Consider the following 19,528-nt stretch of genomic DNA (forward strand, 5'->3'; position numbering starts at 1 on the left):
CTTGCAGTAAATCCAGTACTTTCAAGCCATTTTGTATGCAGTCAATCCTGTACTGTTCAGTGTTTTATGTCATTGACAATATAAGGTTTTGTAACCAAATGTAGGTTTAATTTGAATCAAGTGCACCTTTTGCATTTATATATGCTTCACATAATGGTTGGAAAATAAATCAAGCACACCTTCTTTAAAGCAGGTATCGGTAAGACATTTTGTACTAACCACAATATCACTCTCTTCATCAAAACATCTCCAGAATGCCTTTATGGTGCTGTTGGATCCCTGATATCTGACAGGAGTGAACTCCCCTTGATCTACATCAATATAAATATCACTGCCCATCACATCAGGATCATATATTGGTGGTGTATCGTCAATGTAAAATCCATCTGAAGACACAACAGTTGTAACACCAGAACCAAGCACAGCTTTCACTGAAACAAATTCATTCAAGTTATAAAAAAAAACAAACACTTTTTTTTCTTTTTTCAATGAGAGTCAATAAATCAAGGTAAAACTTCCATTTTTTTTAATCCTATTAATGGATTGCATGTTTTATTCCTTCGGATTCAACACTTTTTTTTGGAAAACACAAAAATGTGCCCCTCAAGAAGGATGATCATATAATACAAACCAATGAACTATATAAGTATATATACTGATCTGATAACTGATCGACACATTATCAGTTGACCTTTAAAACACTGATAAAAAATACATATTGTCTTCTAAAATTAAAATGATCTAATTACTTCTCTATCCTAGAACAACTTAATCTCTCTTCAAGCAAACTGTTGTCATCTGTGCTTGTACACATGTTTTAATCTGTGAGATATTGTTTTACTGGCATAAGTTTCTAATTATAAAAGGAGTACTGCATTATTTAAGAACAGTGAATAAAAGATAAGAATATTAAAGAAATCATATGCATGGACTGAAAGAGGTTTTTACCTGTGAAATAATAATCTATTGTTTTAGTCTCATTGTCCTCCATTCTTGTAGCTGGCAGAGTAAAGTTGTCAAGCATAAACTGGTATAACACATGTTCCTCAGCATCACACGTTGAATTACAATTGTAACGTGAACAATAGTTATAACATGGGAGACACGGTGATATCATTTCTTTATAAGGAACAATCTCTGTGCCTAATATCGTAGTTCCGATACCAATTTCGTACTTAACTATTGGGTTTGTCCCGCCACGGAATGGAGCACCATATCTGCAATGTGCTCCTGGTTCAGGAGGTAAAACAACATTTCGGAAGAATGCCTTGGTGGAGTAGGGATTAAAACTGTCAACAACTGGTGGTAAATAATTGTTTTTAGGGAAAACATGGAAGATTAGGTCTGTGTCTGTACTCAGATCCCGTATGCCACATATTTTACTCCATAATACACCATCCACATACAAATAGAAGCACAATGATGGCTGCAAAATAAAAAGGAAGTAATTAAAATCCTGTGAAACATTAGAGTCAATAATGATAAGGGAAAAGGCCAAGCATTTAATGTGGTGGAAAATACATTATACACATTAAAATAATTGAGAACAAATTGATTTTATTAAAATTCATGCAAAAGATTGTTTATGCTTAGTAAATTCCTTCAACAATGTACTATTTTATAATAATTGAACTAGATTTCACATAATTTTTCTGCATCAAATCCTATCAACTTCCTGGATTCTTTTTATTTTACCCATCATACATAAAATGTTATTTCCTTTCCCAGTCAGATGTACAAAATCAATTTCCATCTATCAACTTTACATACAAAACATTGGGATTCCGGATGTCATAAACAATAAGAAGAATCTTAAACCAAAGAAAATAACTGCTCATTAACATTAATTATTCCCAGATTTTTTGTTTACAAACTTACATTCACAGCTTCGTCAGCTTCAAAGTCAACAGCAATCTTGTAAGTATGGAAATCCACTGATGGGTCAAAAGTTAGGACATCTTCTACCACTTGTGGGGGTAATGTATCATTGAAGATTCTACACCATGTTACAACATGTGGATCATCACCTATAAACAGAATGAACTCAAGTTGTTATATCAATATAAAAATAAGAAGATGTGGTATGATTGCCAATGAGACAACTCTCCACAAGAGACCAAATGACACAGAAATTAACAACTATAGGTCACCGTACGGCCAGGTTCTTTTTAAAAAAATCAAACAGTAATGAAATGGCACATGTCCTATAAAATTTTAATATAGCAGTCTATTTGCAGGTTGAAATAGATCAATATTTTGACAAGCCAAAATGGGAAACAATAAGATATTTATATATAACAAAAAAATCACATAAAATTACAGGCTAACACCATCATATTTTAAGACTTAAATAATCAGATTGTATGATTGTTTATCAAACAATGGTGGACGCTGTATAGTAAAGCACTCATAACTATGAAGCTAAAACCAAAGTGTTAAAAAATTAAACAAGAATATGTGTCCACAGGACCTATCATGTGTCCATGTTCAATGAACTGTGAAATCAGGGTCAAAATTTGACATACAATTAAAAGTTTGACTTACAATGAACATGTGTTTTATGTTTTCAACAACTTCATGGTATTAAAACTACCTTAACCAAAAACTTTAACCAGATATCCAATGGACTAACAGATGGAAGGACACACAGACCAGAAATTAGAATAGTTCCAATGGCTGTAAGCAGGGCATAAAATTAAGTATATCCTACCTGCAAAGATTTCAATACCACATGACGCTCGGGCAGGCTGTGTTGATAAATCAATAGGTGAGGTGACAGCCCCACCTGTAGGGTTTTCTACTACATGGTATGGAGATGAGGTGCCATTATTAACAACAGGAGCAGCTTCAGTTGTTGGTGCGACTACTGTACCGTTACCAAACTTTGCAGCTAAATATGCTGTACAGTTACAGGCAGTGCATGTCTATAATAGAGAATAATGTCAAACACTAAGTTATTTGGTTATGGACATTGTTTTGTCTTACATGTTGAGAGTTAAATCAAATGATAATTTATTTGGCTTAGGAAATTTCCTCTAAATAATGTAAACTGTTCATTTACTTTGCCAGAATTATGTCAAATATGCATACTTTGCTGATGATATTGATTTTTGTCTGAAAAATAATGAATTAATTAAGGTTTGCCAGAATTATGTTAAATATGCATATTTTGCTGAGGATATTAATTTTGTCTGAAAAATGATAAGTTAGTCAAGGTCAAATTACTAAGCTACAGGTATTTCAAATCATTTCAAGAACATATTTCTCATTTTCTATTAATGAAGGTCAATTTGTACAGTATTTCCCCTGAAGCCTTGCACTGTACACATGTTTAAAGGTATTTCTACTTACTGGTGGAATAGGATTCTCAAAACAGCAATAACAGGCTGTGGAAGCCCAGTCAGCCTCTGGAACATGATCGTATGGCATAATTTCCCCTTCTGGTCCATCCCATAACATCACAGACGTTGCAGCCATACCTTCACCACTGGCAGCCTTTATTTCAAACTGTAATTTAAATAGTTTCTAGTAAAACTGTTTGTTGTTGACATGAAGATATTGAAGCTACCTATACTATTTTAAAAAATTCTGGCTGAAATTTTACTAGTAAATTTATTCTATAACGAAGTTTTGTATTTATATCTTATGTCATTTATTAGTTACTAGAATAATTTGTTTTATCTCAGTTCTGAAAAAGAAAAAAAAAATGGTATTTATCATTCTATTGTACTTTACTAATCCATACACAAATCAAAAGAACTTATTTAGTTTTGAACTAACCTCCCATTCTCCTCCTCTTTCATAGTCAGCTTTTCTGTAGTATCCTCCCGAATACATAGTGTTCAAATTTGTATCTCTTGCCAACTTGATCCAAAGCTCATCATCAAAGATTTCCTTTCCAAGATTTTCTGTACGCATCTTAATGGGCCAATCCTGTCCTTTAGGATCTCTGAAGCCTATTTGCTGAAGCATCTTCCAGTTGGTATCGTTTACAATTGATACTGGACGTGTAGGACACGCTACTCCAAATGGAGTTGCCATATGCAGAATAGATCCTGAAATTTTTATTGAGAATATGCAATATTTAACTAATACCAATAAAGTAATCTTTTTTGTCTCCTGCAAAATTTATAGTTTTTTGTTCTTATAGCCAGAAATTATAATTATAAATTTGTGCATTTTAAGGGTGTAAAGTTTTTCAAATGATTAATACAATCCATTGAAGATGTCAACATTTCTTGGAATAAATAAAATATCAAATACAACCAGTTAAGTTGACATTTTGGATGGGGATCTTTGTTGAACCTTTAAGTTTTGTTGTCTGACATAGAGCAATAACAAATGATTTTTTTTTATTTTGTATTAACCAGTTTTTCAGTGGAGAATTGTCTTACAATGTTCAAACAAATTGTAATTCCGTAATGCCTCAAAGATAATTCTCTTTTTTTTTTTTAACAAACTAACCTTTGGCACTGTTGGGAGAATTAAACCAAACACGATCCTTCTTAAAATCCCAGCCATCAACAACTTTTCCAGGAGTTGGTTTGGTCATGTCTAATAGTATTGGTACTGATTCATCTGTTATGGAGAGGCCTGCTCCGTTTGTGATGATAAACTTCACACTTAGTGGTTCTGATTTCTAAAAAAACATAAATGTCATAAAATTAACTTTTTACTTAAAGACTTGAAATTCTCACATACACAATCCCATTAGTTAAAAAACAAGTGTTTGCACATCTTGTATGTTAACCAATGTTTCAGAAATAACAATTTTTATTAAATTACAAGTGTTTGCACATCTTGTATGTTAACCAATGTTTCAGAAATAACAATTTTTTTTTCAAATTACAAGTGTTTGCACATCTTGTATGTTTACCAATGTTTCAGAAATAACAATTTTTTTTCAAATTACAAGTGTTAGCACATCTTGTATGTTAACCAATGTTTCAGAAATAACAATTTTTTTTCAAATTACAAGTGTTTGCACATCTTGTATGTTTACCAATGTTTCAGAAATAGCATTTTTTTTTAAATTACAAGTGTTTGCACATCTTGTATGTTTAACCACTGTTTCAGAAATAGCAATTTTATTTACAAATAAGCAAAAATCTCAATCTGTTTATCATAATCATAAAAATACAGGTGTGATTGCAAATGAGAAAACTATCAAACAAAGATCTGAGGACAAGGTTGTGAACAACTATACGTGACCATGTCTAAACAATCTCTCCACCTCAATATCAGGAAGTAAGTTGTTCCCAAAATATACAGTATAATATTGGTAAAAAAATATTTAATTGTACTGTACAATTTATGATCAATAGAATAAAACTGAAGATACAATTTATTCTTACATGGAGGTGGGTAGGAGGGGTCTCATCCTTGATTCCCGAGAAAATAAATGCCAAATCCCGAATTCCTGTGAAAAAAAATGTGTTTGTTCCAGCATCACAATATAGTCAAATTCCAAATTCCTGAATTCCCAACAAAATATCTAGCTATTTCCGAATTCCCGCAAATAAAACGGCTCAATCCCATATTGCAAAAGGTCTTTCCGCCTCTCTTACAACACTAAGAACTTACATTAAGAGTTAGATCTATGAAACTATAATCTGTATAATTATTTGACAAGGTAATCCAGCTAACGACCATTTCAGACTCAGCAACTTCTGAACATGATTTATTTCTCCAGATTGATACTTGATATGTGGCTATATCAGAAACATCGTCAACATATCCCTCCCAATACACATATACTGATGTATTGGCTTGAGTGTATGTCACAACCTGAAATGTAAACAAAAACATTTTTTTTTTAGAAACAGTTCAAAAGTTATGTATAAAAATTAGTTTTTACTGAGCACATTGGAATGAAAGATCATCTTTTAAGGGGAATTAACTTTTCTAAGAACTGATCAAATTCAGAACATCAAGTCACTAATTTTCATTTTTACCTTAACTCTTTTAACATAATAAACATAATAAAAAGAAGATGTTTTTATTATTAAAGTGCAATATATGTCTATGGACCCTCCATAAATATTTTTAGAAACCAACCTTAATTCTATTGTAATAGACCTTCTGATTATTGATCCATATTTCTCTTTTAACAAAATGATGGTTGAATAATAACGGGTAAATGTTTAGCATAGAGTCAGTCATGTTTATCAATTCCCTTTGTCGACACAATATTCTGATTTTAATAACACTAGATGGCAATACAAAACATATTTAGCAGTAAATCTAGACCCAATTTCTATTAAGTAGTGGCATTCTGGTCTGAAAAGCATTTAGCTGTGTTACTTACTCCTTTAAAAGGCAATGTCTTGTGGTATTTTGCAATGTAAGTGATGTAACCTTACACGATTCATAATTAATTTGAAATCACAAATGTCCCTATTGTTAAATTAAAGTACAGCCATAAAAATACAAACCATATCATAATAGGGTCCAGTTTTTATCCTGCCCATGTCTGGTGGTGTTGAGTCCACAATAAATTCATGCATGACCATTCCACAAGCTCCAGATTTATCAGCACCTTTTAAAGAGAAAATAAGAATGGAGATTGAAATAATTGTTGACACAGAGATATGTCTTGTCTGTGTGATCTAATTCTCAAACTTTATCAATTTTTGGCACTGTTGATGCCATGAAAGGTGAGACAACAATGAATATACCAAGGTATTAGGAGAAATTTTCAGGTCTTCCACTCCATTTTCCTTTGAAATATGACAGTTGTTTTCTATTCGTTCTGTTTGTTGATAAAGTCTAATGTTTGATTTTGTCAGTTTTTATGGACTCCACCTTTTTGAATTTACCTTGAAGTTTGGTATTTTTATTATACCTTTTTCACCTTACAATAGACTATTGTTGATTATCAGTATAATGGACTGCAATATGCACTAACCAATGAAATCCATCAACAACCGCGTCAGATTGAGACTTACCCATAGCATACACATAATAGGTAGCTCCCTGTGTCAGATTGAGACCTCTGATTGTTGTAACAGTGTACTTGTTTATATTGGTGACATCATAATCTGTAAATAATTGTTTCTTCTCTTCAACTGTAGCTGAACCACCATCAATCTGTGCAAAATGGAAGATATTTAAAAATCATGCCTTAAAAAGGATGAGATAATGATCACACTTAATATTTCAAATTAAGGACAGAATTCACCTAGAGAAGAAGACTATGGATAGTGCTTTATGGCAATTTGTATGCTAATCACCGTTGTTGATTTTAATAAGATTTGATAAATATATGAAATTTTGGGTCAACATAACTTGCAAAAATGCTAGGTATTGTTCTTTAAATGTTTCCGCCAATTTTCTATATTTTTGATAACCTTTTTGACTTGAAAAATATTTGATAGTCTTAAATAATTTTATTCATTAATTTTCTAGACTCAAGACAGTTTAGGGCTTGACACATTGCAAAGAAACTTCTCTTTTTGAAGACTGAATGTTGATCTTAAGGTGTCATTTGATTTGGTGTGAATGTTGATCTTCATGTGTCATTTGATTTGGTGTGAATATTGATCTTTAGGTGTCATTTGATTTGATGTGAATGTTGATCTTTAGGTGTCATTTGATTTGGTGTGAATGTTGATCTTTAGGTGTCATTTGATTTGGTGTGAATGTTGATCTTTAGGTGTCATTTGATTAGGAGTATGTCCCACATCTCCATTTAAAGTTATAAAACAGATAATAATGAATAACTTACATATGCTTTACAGTTAGTGTTATTGGCATCAGAGTTGTTTGACAAAGCTACGTAGTACATCAAGATATCTAACTTGGAAGTAAATCCTTCAAACTGAATATCTAAATATGTGTCTGTAGCAATGAATTTCTCCATCACAAAAGCTCCACCTGTAATTCAAAACCATTAAAATTTACATTAGAAATTATTGTCGTTCAAAATAATTTATCATAAAAATAAATTAACTCTGCTATGCATGGTTGGGTAAATAAAAAGTGGTGTGCCAACCATTTTCCTCTCACTTTATCACATTTCCATGTTCAGTCAACAGCAAAATTCAGGTCAAAACTCTGATTTGGCATATATTTTTAAAAAGTTCACAGCACAATGATCATGTGCTCTAATTTTGTAGTTGTGATGAAAACTTCATGGTACCTTACAAAAAAAGCAAATTAACTGATATGGGAAAAATGAATGCAGGAAACATAATGCTCCTACAATTTCAAGGAGGAACAAAAATACATTCATGTGTAAATCATCAGGAACACAAAACATTAATCTTATAAACCTTCATAGATATTTTTCTGATTTTTTTGTCATTAGGGCATATTCTACACTCACAATCTCAGATCTTGATCTCTCTTGACTATAATACTATTGTATAGACTTACCGGTGACTCCTCCATCAAATCCGACCCTGAAACCATTTGACGTGACTGTTGCCACAGAGTATGAGGCACTGTATGCCTTCACTGTAAAATAGTAGATACCAGTAATTGGGGTCAACTCAAGGTCATAGAAAATGGTAGTTTTGTTTAGTCCCACATTTGTATATGGAACAACATCATCCCTGGTCTTGGGGAATCTTCTGTCTGTCCCCACAGCAACCTCATAGAACACTACTTCCTGATTAGGATCTTGTGAATCCAACTGTGCCTGGTCCACTTGCAATCCAGGGTTTCCTGTAAAATTTTCAGTTAAATTAAATTCTTCCTTCAAAATCATGTACTAGAAGAAATGTCAAAGATTTATTCTTTCATCCATATAAGTAAGTTTCAATACAGCTCTTCAAAACAATTCAGGGGCCTCGGTGGCCAAGTGGTCTAAGTAGTTGAACAACTGTATCACTAGCCTGTCAACAGTGAGGTTGTGAGTTTGAATCCTGCATTTAACAGGTGCACTCGACTCCAATTTTAACTGACTAGGATTGTCAGTTTTCATACCTAAGGTCTGTTGTTCTCTCCTGCCACACTGGCTTCCTCCACCAATAAAAACTGACCGCAAGGTGATTGACTTCTTTAATTTAAGGTACTAATTTTGTAAAATATAACACACTTCCAAAAGCTGATGGGAATAACTAAGTTGTTTCAATAAATTTTGTATTTCAGGTTGTTTTTTTTTTGTTTGCTTCATGATATTTCAAATCATATATTCTATCACTAGTATTGTTGCATTTCGTTCATTTTATCAATTCACTCAATATTTGTCTCCAACAAATCTAAAGTATTAATCATTCAGCAAATAGCAACTGATTTATTAAATTGTTATATAACATTACCTGATAACACATCCACTTGTTTCATGGCATCAGCAGGTAAACCAAATCCATCCCAGTTTGCATAAACAATTTTATTTGATGGTAAGTAGTTAATATCATAGCCAGTTACATCTCCATCAAACACCTTTCCTGGTAATAGTGGATTTTTCTCAATAGTGACACCATCTGATCTTAGAATGTAAGTGTAATTCAATTTATTGGTCACCTGTACTAAAGAGTAGTACATTTTTCCATTTTCCAAAGACAACCCATCTGTCATGCCATCAGTATTCACTTAAAAAGAAATAACAGAAAGTTTCATAACTTAAATATGTCATGTGATAACAACTAACATCCATTGGAAAAAACTCATCATAGACTTGATACGTCAAAAAATTATTTTTACTTCTTAGATGCTGCCTTCATAATATGCAATCAGTGAGAACAAATCATAACTGACTTATAAATATGTAGACCATACATAATTTTTCATTATATATTTTCAGTAACCATTAAAAAACAACTTACAATTCATTTGAAGCCAGTCTTGAATAACAAGACCATCAAGTCTTTGGATCTTCCATTCGTAGTTTGTAACTGGACATGGGTCACCTGACATATCCCATGATGCTCTGTAAGTATCATCACCAGACTGGAACTGACTATAAAAAAATAAATGATTTTAGAGATTATTAAACTTCATGTTAAAATGTCAGGTTTTGATTGGTTACTAAGAGGGAGATAATTTACTCATCCCATGGATGATACTCTATTACCCTTCACACAGACGCTTGATCATTGTCTGCTTTATTAAATACATATGGTTGTTATGTACAATTAGAAATTCAATAGACAGTAATAGCTGAGACAGTGATAGAGCAGATTGTTTCACTTACACATCTCCTACAGAATTCTCCAATACATCATTGACTCCCACATGACTAAGAGGGGCCATTCCCTGACTGAGGTATGACATATAGAGTCCATTGGCTGTTGCAACACTTGTCAGACTAGCTCCATTGATTCCTTTCACAGAAACATAAACCTGAAATAAATTAATTAGGAAAATCATCAATAAATAATATAAAGATCATCAGTAAATTCTCTACCTGGCTATAAATATAAATCTTTATCTTAAATCTATTAGATGAGACAGAAAGGCACTCTTTTTTTCATTCAAATTTAAAACAATTATAGCTGTAACTGAAACCAGTAAATTTTTCTCAAACTTATCTGTATTTCATTATAATAGATAATAAATTTCTGTAAGAGGGTCTTTATAATAGATAATACATTTCTATAAGAGGGTCTGGATGGGGGTCTTTCAATTTTGCATTCTTAAAACAATTTTTTTTGACCATTATTCTACATATTCTTTATATTTCAGCACCCAATTATTTTCTAATCTTTATTTTTTTGGCCTATTTTTCCTTTATTCTGCACTTTTGGCCCATTACTCTCTATTCTGATAAACCCCATCCAGACCTTCTTGCAAGGCAGCTGCCTTGGAAAGGGAATGTTAATTTCTAATCTCCATTCACACTCAACTGTAAACATTATGCATGCGTCATAAATTTGAACTAAACCTAAAATATTTTGGGGAAAATTTCAAACTTACCACTCTATAACCAACAAGATTGAGACCACCAATTGTATACGATCTGACACCATCTTCTAAATCTATGTCAAAGAAAGGTTTGATTTGTCCACCACCAGGTGTTGTTCCCAGAGCTATCTGGTACCTATGAAGCATTACAAAGACTTGTCAATATGCATAATACACAAGTGAAGAAACTATTGCATTCTGGGTAATATTTTCAAAAGCATAGTAAATGCAGAACAACAAAATTGATATGGCTTTATACCTAGTAATGTGAAATTATTTTCATTTTAATGCACTAGAAATAAATTACCCAAAATCTGTTAGATCATTAAACAGCAAACTGAGAACTTGGTATGTACATTTTGCATGCATTCATGCATCCATACATATGCTATGTCAGCCCTATGGAACATTTGTTGTATGGAGATGAGCTTAAATTTTGACAATTTAATTTCAGAGAATCAAACGATTTAGAATAAAACATTTTAGGCCTTCTGGTAATCATCTGCTCAGAACATTTCAAAAATCTCCCAAAAGCAGACATGTATATATTGCATTAGATTTGTATTTCAAAATTAACCCATGTCTGTAAATATGGGTGTGTACTCCCATCTAGGCATTGTTAAGACATAGTTTACTATATTTCAAGTTGGTTTTCTGAGCACATCCATAATTCCTGCAAATTTATATCAAGTTCTCAGGGGATCCCAGTGCAAAATGGAATTGTTTCCTTTGCTTTCTTTATATTCAGTAAGTTAGCAGACTATGAGAGGAATGGAACACATCACTGATTCTATTGCTAATCATTAAATAAGGTGTCATTTGCTAGGACCCTGAATCCTATTTTAAGTTTTTCAAGGTTTGTCTTTTAACTGATTATTATTGAAATTAACAATGAGTTTTTAGTATCTTCAACTGACCTTTGTACTCCAGATTCTGGATCTTGGAATGCTTGCCACGTGGCTGACACTGAAGTCATAGACTCAGAACAAGTGGCATCCAGCAAATCACATTCTGCAAAAAAGATATAAAAACATTTTTAAATACATCAGAAATACCAGTAACATCTTACTGACCATTTCACAAGAATGTGTCCATAGTACATGGATGCCCCACTCACACTATCATTTTCTATGTTCAGTGGACTGTGAAATTGGGGTCAAAACTCTAATTTGGCATTAAAATTAGAAAGATCTTATCATAGGGAATAGGTGTACTAAGTTTCAAGTTGATAGGACTTCAATTTCATCAAAAACTACCTTGACCAAAATCTCTAACCTGAAGCGGGCACAATCATTTTCTATGTTCAGTGGACCGTGAAATTGGGGTCAAAACTCTAATTTGGCATTAAAATTAGAAAGATCATATCATAGGGAACATGTATACTAAGTTTCAAGTTGATTAGACTTCAACTTCATAAAAAACTACCTTGACCAAAAACTTTAACCTGAAGCGGGACAGACGGACGAACGAACTAACGAACGAACAAACGGACGGACGCACAGACTGAAAAACATAATGCCCCTAGGTGGGGCATAAAAAGATGTGTAGCTACTCAGAATGTTCAAGCTTGAAGATTGTGAGATTGTATGGATAGGAAAAAATAAAATAAAATATTAGACCATAAGAAAAAAAAACACCTGAACAGAATCCCAAAATCTATATCAACTTTTATTTATATTCTTAAATTTAACCTTTTTAAAACAAATAAAATCTTCAGCATTACACAGATTTATTTTTAGACAGGTTTCCAAAATTCCAAAAAATATGTTCTTACCATCATCTGTGTCACATTTCTTTGCATTCATAGCTAATGTCATCTCAGTGTTGGTGACATCTACCCTGTATGTGGTGTGTAAGTCAATCACTTTACCGTAGGTTGGTGGAGTCGAGTCTATACCAATCTCAGAAGAGAAAGCATAAGCCTCCATATCAACAAAGTTTACTGCAGTCACTGTCACATAGTATTTATCACCATGATGTAACTTGTTACCAAGACCTAATTAAATAAACAAGATTTCTTATTCCTATGTAAGGTTAAATCATATATTTCCAAATTATGAATAAATTGTAACTCTAAGATGTCAAGACATATTAAAGCAATAACATGTCTCTAAAATTGCTATTTATTTCCTGAATATGCATGAAATACTTGCCATTGAACTTTGAGAAAACATCAAATATATTTTTCCAAACTTATCTTACCAAAAGATTTATCAATGATACTATTTGTTGTTTCAAAGTATTTGCTTTAATCTACCATTCTTAATTTATTACCACATTAGTTAAAACATTCAATTTGTAATTCATTTTGGTATGACATTTTAGACTTAGTTTATTCAAACCTGTTGTATGTAGTCAGTCTGTATAATAGTCTCATATTGTAATTTTCTTGTAGTCTCTAATCTTTTCTGAAATCTCGTTAGGTGTAAATATTTTCTGTAGTTTAATAAGGTGGTTGTTTATTATTTGTGTCTGAGTGGTATGCAAAGACTTTTATAAATGTATAGTGTCAGTGAACAAAACATTGTAGGTCACCAATGGCAGGCTTACTAAAAATTTTGAGTTATATTTATTTACCTATTCCAAAGAGCAAAGTTTCATAATGTAAGCCTTCCATTGATGAAATAAAAAGTTTAATGATCACATCAACCTGTATTTTACAGCTGCAATTTAGGTAAATTATTTTCTGTGTGTATCGATAAGAAGTCCTGATTATTTCCTGTGTGTATTGATGAGAAGTCCTAATGTCCAATATTTAGTTCAAGTAAACTCTCCTGATTGAGCAAATCTCAATTAAAGTCAAGACAGCAACCCACATATTTAAGCATTGTACACCAATTACCAGCTTCAAACACAAATAAACCAAATTTTACATAAGGGATATCTGTGTGTTAACCAAAACATAATACTTGCAAGTCACACTGGCTTAAAGCAGGAAGATATGTTAGAATAATAATTTTATTATAAACAATCAAATCAGTTTGGCCCTTGAGAAACACTCAGCATACAAAATAAAATTTTGAGTTCCTGCCTGAGCAGGTCAGCTTGCAACCTTCAGTGTAAGGAAGAACCTGCCTGCCCGACAATGCGCCAGCCAGGAAGTGGAGTGTCTCCACAGAGAGGATGAGAATAGACATCTCATCTGCAGCCGGGTTGTGCAAGGTCTGCATCAGGGGATAGCCCATGTGGTGCTATTACAAGTAGTAAGTAGCAGGGTCTATCAAACTGGCGCTGGAATAATTTTGATCAAATTTGTCCCCGAAATGCTTGGGGATGAATGAAATTTTAGAAATGACCAGTGATAAAATTCCATCAAGGAAATATAATAAGAAAAGAAAAATAAATATATCACTAGTAAAATTGCTGAAATGTTTCTCTTGTCATGAAACATTATTGAAGGTGTTAGGAAGGTGGATGGTGGGTGGTAAATTAAATAATAGCACTGTAAACTATATCAACTAGTCAGACTGCTATGAACCTAGAAAGTGATTATACAAAGACCATGCATATGGCTTCACACACAGATTGGGTACATCAATCATATAGGGGGAGGAGACTGACCTCACTTGGCCTTCAGAATGATATACTAATTGCTGTGCAATAAATTTTATAAGATCTGTTATCATAATCTGCATTTCCTCACCAAGAGTAATTGCTTGTGACATATATCTGATTAGGAAAAGATTAATGTTTTTCCTGTTGAGACTCCATAACCTCAAAATGTCAAATACCATAGAAATTATTCTCAAGCTAACACAGGTGGTCAATGATGTTAAATGTATCAATGATGTCAGCATCTTTCACCAGATATTAATTGTACTCTTGTTTGTATAAACAAAACTTATATTACATATAAGTAAAATATTTATTCAAACCTGTTGTATGTAGTCAGTCTGTATAATAGTCTCATATTGTAATTTTCTTGTAGTCTCTAATCTTTTCTGAAATCTCGTTAGGTGTAAATATTTTCTGTAGTTTAATAAGGTGGTTGTTTATTATTTGTGTCTGAGTGGTATGCAAAGACTTTTATAAATGTATAGTGTCAGTGAACAAAACATTGTAGGTCACCAATGGCAGGCTTACTAAAAATTTTGAGTTATATTTATTTACCTATTCCAAAGAGCAAAGTTTCATAATGTAAGCCTTCCATTGATGAAATAAAAAGTTTAATGATCACATCAACCTGTATTTTACAGCTGCAATTTAGGTAAATTATTTTCTGTGTGTATCGATAAGAAGTCCTGATTATTTCCTGTGTGTATTGATGAGAAGTCCTAATGTCCAATATTTAGTTCAAGTAAACTCTCCTGATTGAGCAAATCTCAATTAAAGTCAAGACAGCAACCCACATATTTAAGCATTGTACACCAATTACCAGCTTCAAACACAAATAAACCAAATTTTACATAAGGGATATCTGTGTGTTAACCAAAACATAATACTTGCAAGTCACACTGGCTTAAAGCAGGAAGATATGTTAGAATAATAATTTTATTATAAACAATCAAATCAGTTTGGCCCTTGAGAAACACTCAGCATACAAAATAAAATTTTGAGTTCCTGCCTGAGCAGGTCAGCTTGCAACCTTCAGTGTAAGGAAGAACCTGCCTGCCCGACAATGCGCCAGCCAGGAAGTGGAGTGTCTCCACAGAGAGGATGAGAATAGACATCTCATCTGCAGCCGGGTTGTGCAAGGTCTGCATCAGGGGATAGCCCATGTGGTGCTATTACAAGTAGTAAGTAGCAGGGTCTATCAAACTGGCGCTGGAATAATTTTGATCAAATTTGTCCCCGAAATGCTTGGGGATGAATGAAATTTTAGAAATGACCAGTGATAAAATTCCATCAAGGTCCAAAAACACAGATGGAACAGCTGCGTGCCCCCAAGGATTTAGGAGTGTGGACTTATTCACCTTCAATAAAGTCATGAGAAAAGAAAAAAAAAAAAAAAAAAATAATATAATAATAAAATACACCTGTTGACATATAAAATCAAAATAATAAAAATACATTTTGTAATGATAGATCAAATATCATGATGCTTTGTGTTAAGAATTACCTAACAAATCTTGTGCATACTTAATTGAAGAAGATGACACTCTTATATACCTGCAGTAACTATCAGAGGACCAGCGTCCTAGTACTTTGACCAAATGGTCTTCAATATGTGCTTTACCTGCAGTTGTGGCAGCTCCAATGCGTAGGCTATGACCATTATAGTGATCGGGATTGAAGCCACATAAACTAAGTACATGTTTAATGCAATTAATGAAATAATTTCTTTCTAAGGCTAAAGAATTTTGTGAGATAAAAAATGGATCAGATGGGAGATTAGGAATTAGATTTTTTCGAATTTGAAAATATTTGATTAAGATTTTATAAGGACAAATCTGATTTTGTACTTTATGAAGTTGAATATCTATACCCTTCCTAAAAGGATCTGTTTTTGACTGTTTCAGTTTCAAAACGGTCATATCTTTATGAAATGTAATATCTCCAATACATAAATTTACAGATGAGTCATATTGGTTGGCATTCAAAACTGTGAATTCTCCACATCTCATAAAGCCATAAAAACCTACTGTACAGGCTGTTTCTAGCATTAAATCAATAAAAGGGGTAAACACCCCATGTCTAAGACGAAATATGATTTTTTCTAAAATCTCAAAAGTAATAGGTAATCTCTTATGGTTCCTAGGTTTTTGAAGTTTTTTGACAGAGTTCAAAATGTAAGTGAGTCTATCTAAAGGTGTGTTGTTGTCAGATTCTAAAGGGTCTTTACAACTATTCTGCAAATACCTGTATCTTATTCCACATAAATACAATTTAATGGTAGAATACTGTAGTTTTAAGAAATGGAAACAATATGCTATAAAGAAAATTAAAATGTCTTCTGAAATAGGAGGTAAGAAATCATATTTGAAATTGTTCAGCAACATAAATCTCTCAAAATGTTTGAAACCAGTTTCATATGCACTCTTTGTTTTGCTTGCAATAGCAACGTCCCAAAGTTGATTAACTATTTTGTTCAGGACCACATTACTTCTGAATTGGGTGGGCACTGATGAGGTTTTAGTGCTGCATTTGGAGCCAGTCTGCGGAAACGGTTTATCTGTAAACGAGACAAAGCGTCACTTATTTCATTTTCATATCCTGGTACATGTTTCGCACTAAAATGAAAGTTATATTTACAGGCACACCATGTTAATTGTCGCATTAATTTCATGATCTGCAAGCATTTAGAGCGACCTTTTTTCACTATTGCAACTGTTGCCTCATTATCACACCAGAAAAGTATTCGGTTTTTTGACCATCTGGAATCCCATAGAATAGCTGCCACTACTATTGGGTAAAGTTCAAGGAAAGCCATGGAATAGTTTTTTTTCATATGGTAATTCCAAATTTCCTGACCATGAAGAATAAAACCAGTCTCCTTTATGATAACCTCCAAAACCTTTAGTTGATGATGCATCTGTATAAAGTTCCATGTCGAAACTTGAAATATAATATTTGTTGTAAAACATATTTACTCCATTCCAATTACTGAGAAAACGCAACCAAAAGTCTAAATCTGTTCGGCACTCCATACTTAGGTAAACATAATGGTGCAGATCATTGACGGTAGTTGAAAGATTAATTAGATATGAAACAAAAGAGCGGCCAGGAAGAACCACCCTTGAGGCAAAATTTAAATGACCTAAAAGCTGTAAAAGTTCCCTTTTTGTGCATTTCCTTTTCCTATATATTTTAGATATAAACTCACAAATGCGATCAACTTTATTAGTAGGCAGACGAGCTTCCATTTTTTCGGTGTCTAAAATAATACCTAGATATTCCAAACATTTTACTGGACCTAATGTTTTATGACTAGCTACCGGTATGTTAAGTCTCTTAAAAATCATCATCATTATAGCCATTGTTCTTTCACCATCTTCTGATGGTGAATCAATAGTTAAAAAATCATCAAGCAAATGTAATATGTTTGAAATTTTGTAGTTATGTTTTGCAATGTGGCAAACAGCTTGTGACACATGATCAAAAATTTTTGGACTGGAACGACAACCAAAAGTTAACCTAACAAAGAAATAATACATCTCGCACCATTTTATACAGAAAAGTGGCCATTGACTAGGAGAAATAGGACAAATTTTAAACGCGTCGGATATATCGTATTTACAAAGCCATGAATTTCTTCCTAGACGCAAAATGATATCTATAGCATCATCAATCTTGACATAAGACATTGAACAATCATTTTTATCAATTAAATCATTTATGCTTTTATGTTCATCATCATTGTGAGGGGAAGACAAATCTAATATTAATCGTTTTTTGTTTGAGTATTTCCCCTCTGCTACACCAATTGGACTTACCCTGTAATACTGAAAAGGGGGGGTGTTAAAAGGCCCATACAGGTATCCTCTTTCTACCTCAATTGATATTAAATCATTTGTAGCTTCGGGTTGAGACCTTGCTGAAAAACTATTTCTGCATTCCTTTGTTGGTAAGTTTGTTTCAGATATCATTGTATCAAAACCATACCGTAGACCATTGCATAGGTAACTAACAAAATCTTTGTCCGGATAACTAAACAATTCAAATTCAAGCTTATTTACATTAACCGGGGAAGTAGCATCCTTTGGAAAATCCTCTAAAACTAGTCATTCATTTTTTAACAGGTTTCACATTACTGTGGGAGGAACTTGGTAAATGGGATGTAGGAATTTTATTCTGCTCTCCACTTTTGTTGAAGGATGCAGGGGATGCAACTCTGCAATTTTGTTGGGAATGGGTATACGAGTTGCACTTAGAACAAATATGCTTAAAAGGGCATCTAGATCTAAAACAACCCCTGACACCATTAAAATGATTGCAGATCTCTTCACCCTTGGAATATAAACGGTTTCTGCCAACTCTGTCCGTATTGTCAGAAATAGGACCTGAATCAATGGAAGCTTCAAACTGCCTTGAAATTTTGTTAGATTGAGGCTGGTATTTGCCCGATGTTTGTAGTGAACAGAAAGCTGTTGTATGATCTGCCATATTACAGATTTTACAGATGTTTATACTAGCCCCAGCTGTAACCAAATTTAATATATCGCGATCCCTCTTGCTCCAATCTACTTTTACAAATTTTTCTCTCAACAAAGTTGCAGCTTTTGCAGAGAACATGTTATGGTAATCATAAAATTTATCTCCAAAAAAGTTGCAGATATCAATGATGTCATCTTGATAGGCGTCCAATTCGGCAAGCCTATCTGGAAAGGCGGTTGTCATGACCCTTTTATATTTTCCAAAAGCCCTAATGAATTCCTGCAAAGACAACTTTCTGTTCAAACGTGGATCGGGCCTACCTGAAACATTTAATTCTATACCATTTGCCAAAATATTATTTGTTTGGGGACATTCATATTTTGGTATTAACAGAGATGCCAAGTTAATATCCTTACCCTCAATGATCTGTTTTTGAAGCATAGGAGAAATAATATCCACATTAGAAAAAGAATCTGAACGCACTCCTTGGGATCCATGTTGAAAAGATGAGGCTCGCGAATCAAATTGCTGTACGCTGGAAGATGGATACACTGAATCCTGTTGTGATCCTGTTTGAAACATGGGATTAATATTCCGAACTTGATCCATAGGATTAGTTGTAGAACTTTGTGCTTTATACCACTGT

The 19,528-nt window shown here is 33.1% G+C and overlaps 1 protein-coding gene across 1 annotated transcript in view; it reads right to left on the bottom strand.

Annotated features, from left to right (window-relative positions):
* Positions 1-19,528, bottom strand: part of LOC127719723 (uncharacterized) — a 164,002-nt gene that overhangs the window by 14,112 nt on the left and 130,362 nt on the right. The window contains exons 180-197 of the mRNA XM_052225961.1: positions 12,623-12,844; positions 11,766-11,859; positions 10,861-10,984; positions 10,139-10,287; positions 9,771-9,904; positions 9,264-9,536; positions 8,377-8,667; positions 7,727-7,875; positions 6,948-7,089; positions 6,435-6,538; positions 5,584-5,787; positions 4,465-4,639; positions 3,781-4,055; positions 3,352-3,507; positions 2,711-2,924; positions 1,879-2,027; positions 949-1,426; positions 220-431 (exon numbers count right to left, since the gene is read on the bottom strand). Coding sequence (XP_052081921.1) covers positions 220-431; positions 949-1,426; positions 1,879-2,027; positions 2,711-2,924; positions 3,352-3,507; positions 3,781-4,055; positions 4,465-4,639; positions 5,584-5,787; positions 6,435-6,538; positions 6,948-7,089; positions 7,727-7,875; positions 8,377-8,667; positions 9,264-9,536; positions 9,771-9,904; positions 10,139-10,287; positions 10,861-10,984; positions 11,766-11,859; positions 12,623-12,844 — 3,545 coding nt within the window. The remainder of the gene's footprint in view (positions 1-219; positions 432-948; positions 1,427-1,878; positions 2,028-2,710; positions 2,925-3,351; positions 3,508-3,780; positions 4,056-4,464; positions 4,640-5,583; positions 5,788-6,434; positions 6,539-6,947; positions 7,090-7,726; positions 7,876-8,376; positions 8,668-9,263; positions 9,537-9,770; positions 9,905-10,138; positions 10,288-10,860; positions 10,985-11,765; positions 11,860-12,622; positions 12,845-19,528) is intronic.

Source organism: Mytilus californianus, unplaced genomic scaffold (assembly GCF_021869535.1).
Source record: "Mytilus californianus isolate M0D057914Y unplaced genomic scaffold, xbMytCali1.0.p SCAF_11, whole genome shotgun sequence".
NCBI lineage: Eukaryota > Metazoa > Mollusca > Bivalvia > Mytilida > Mytilidae > Mytilus > Mytilus californianus.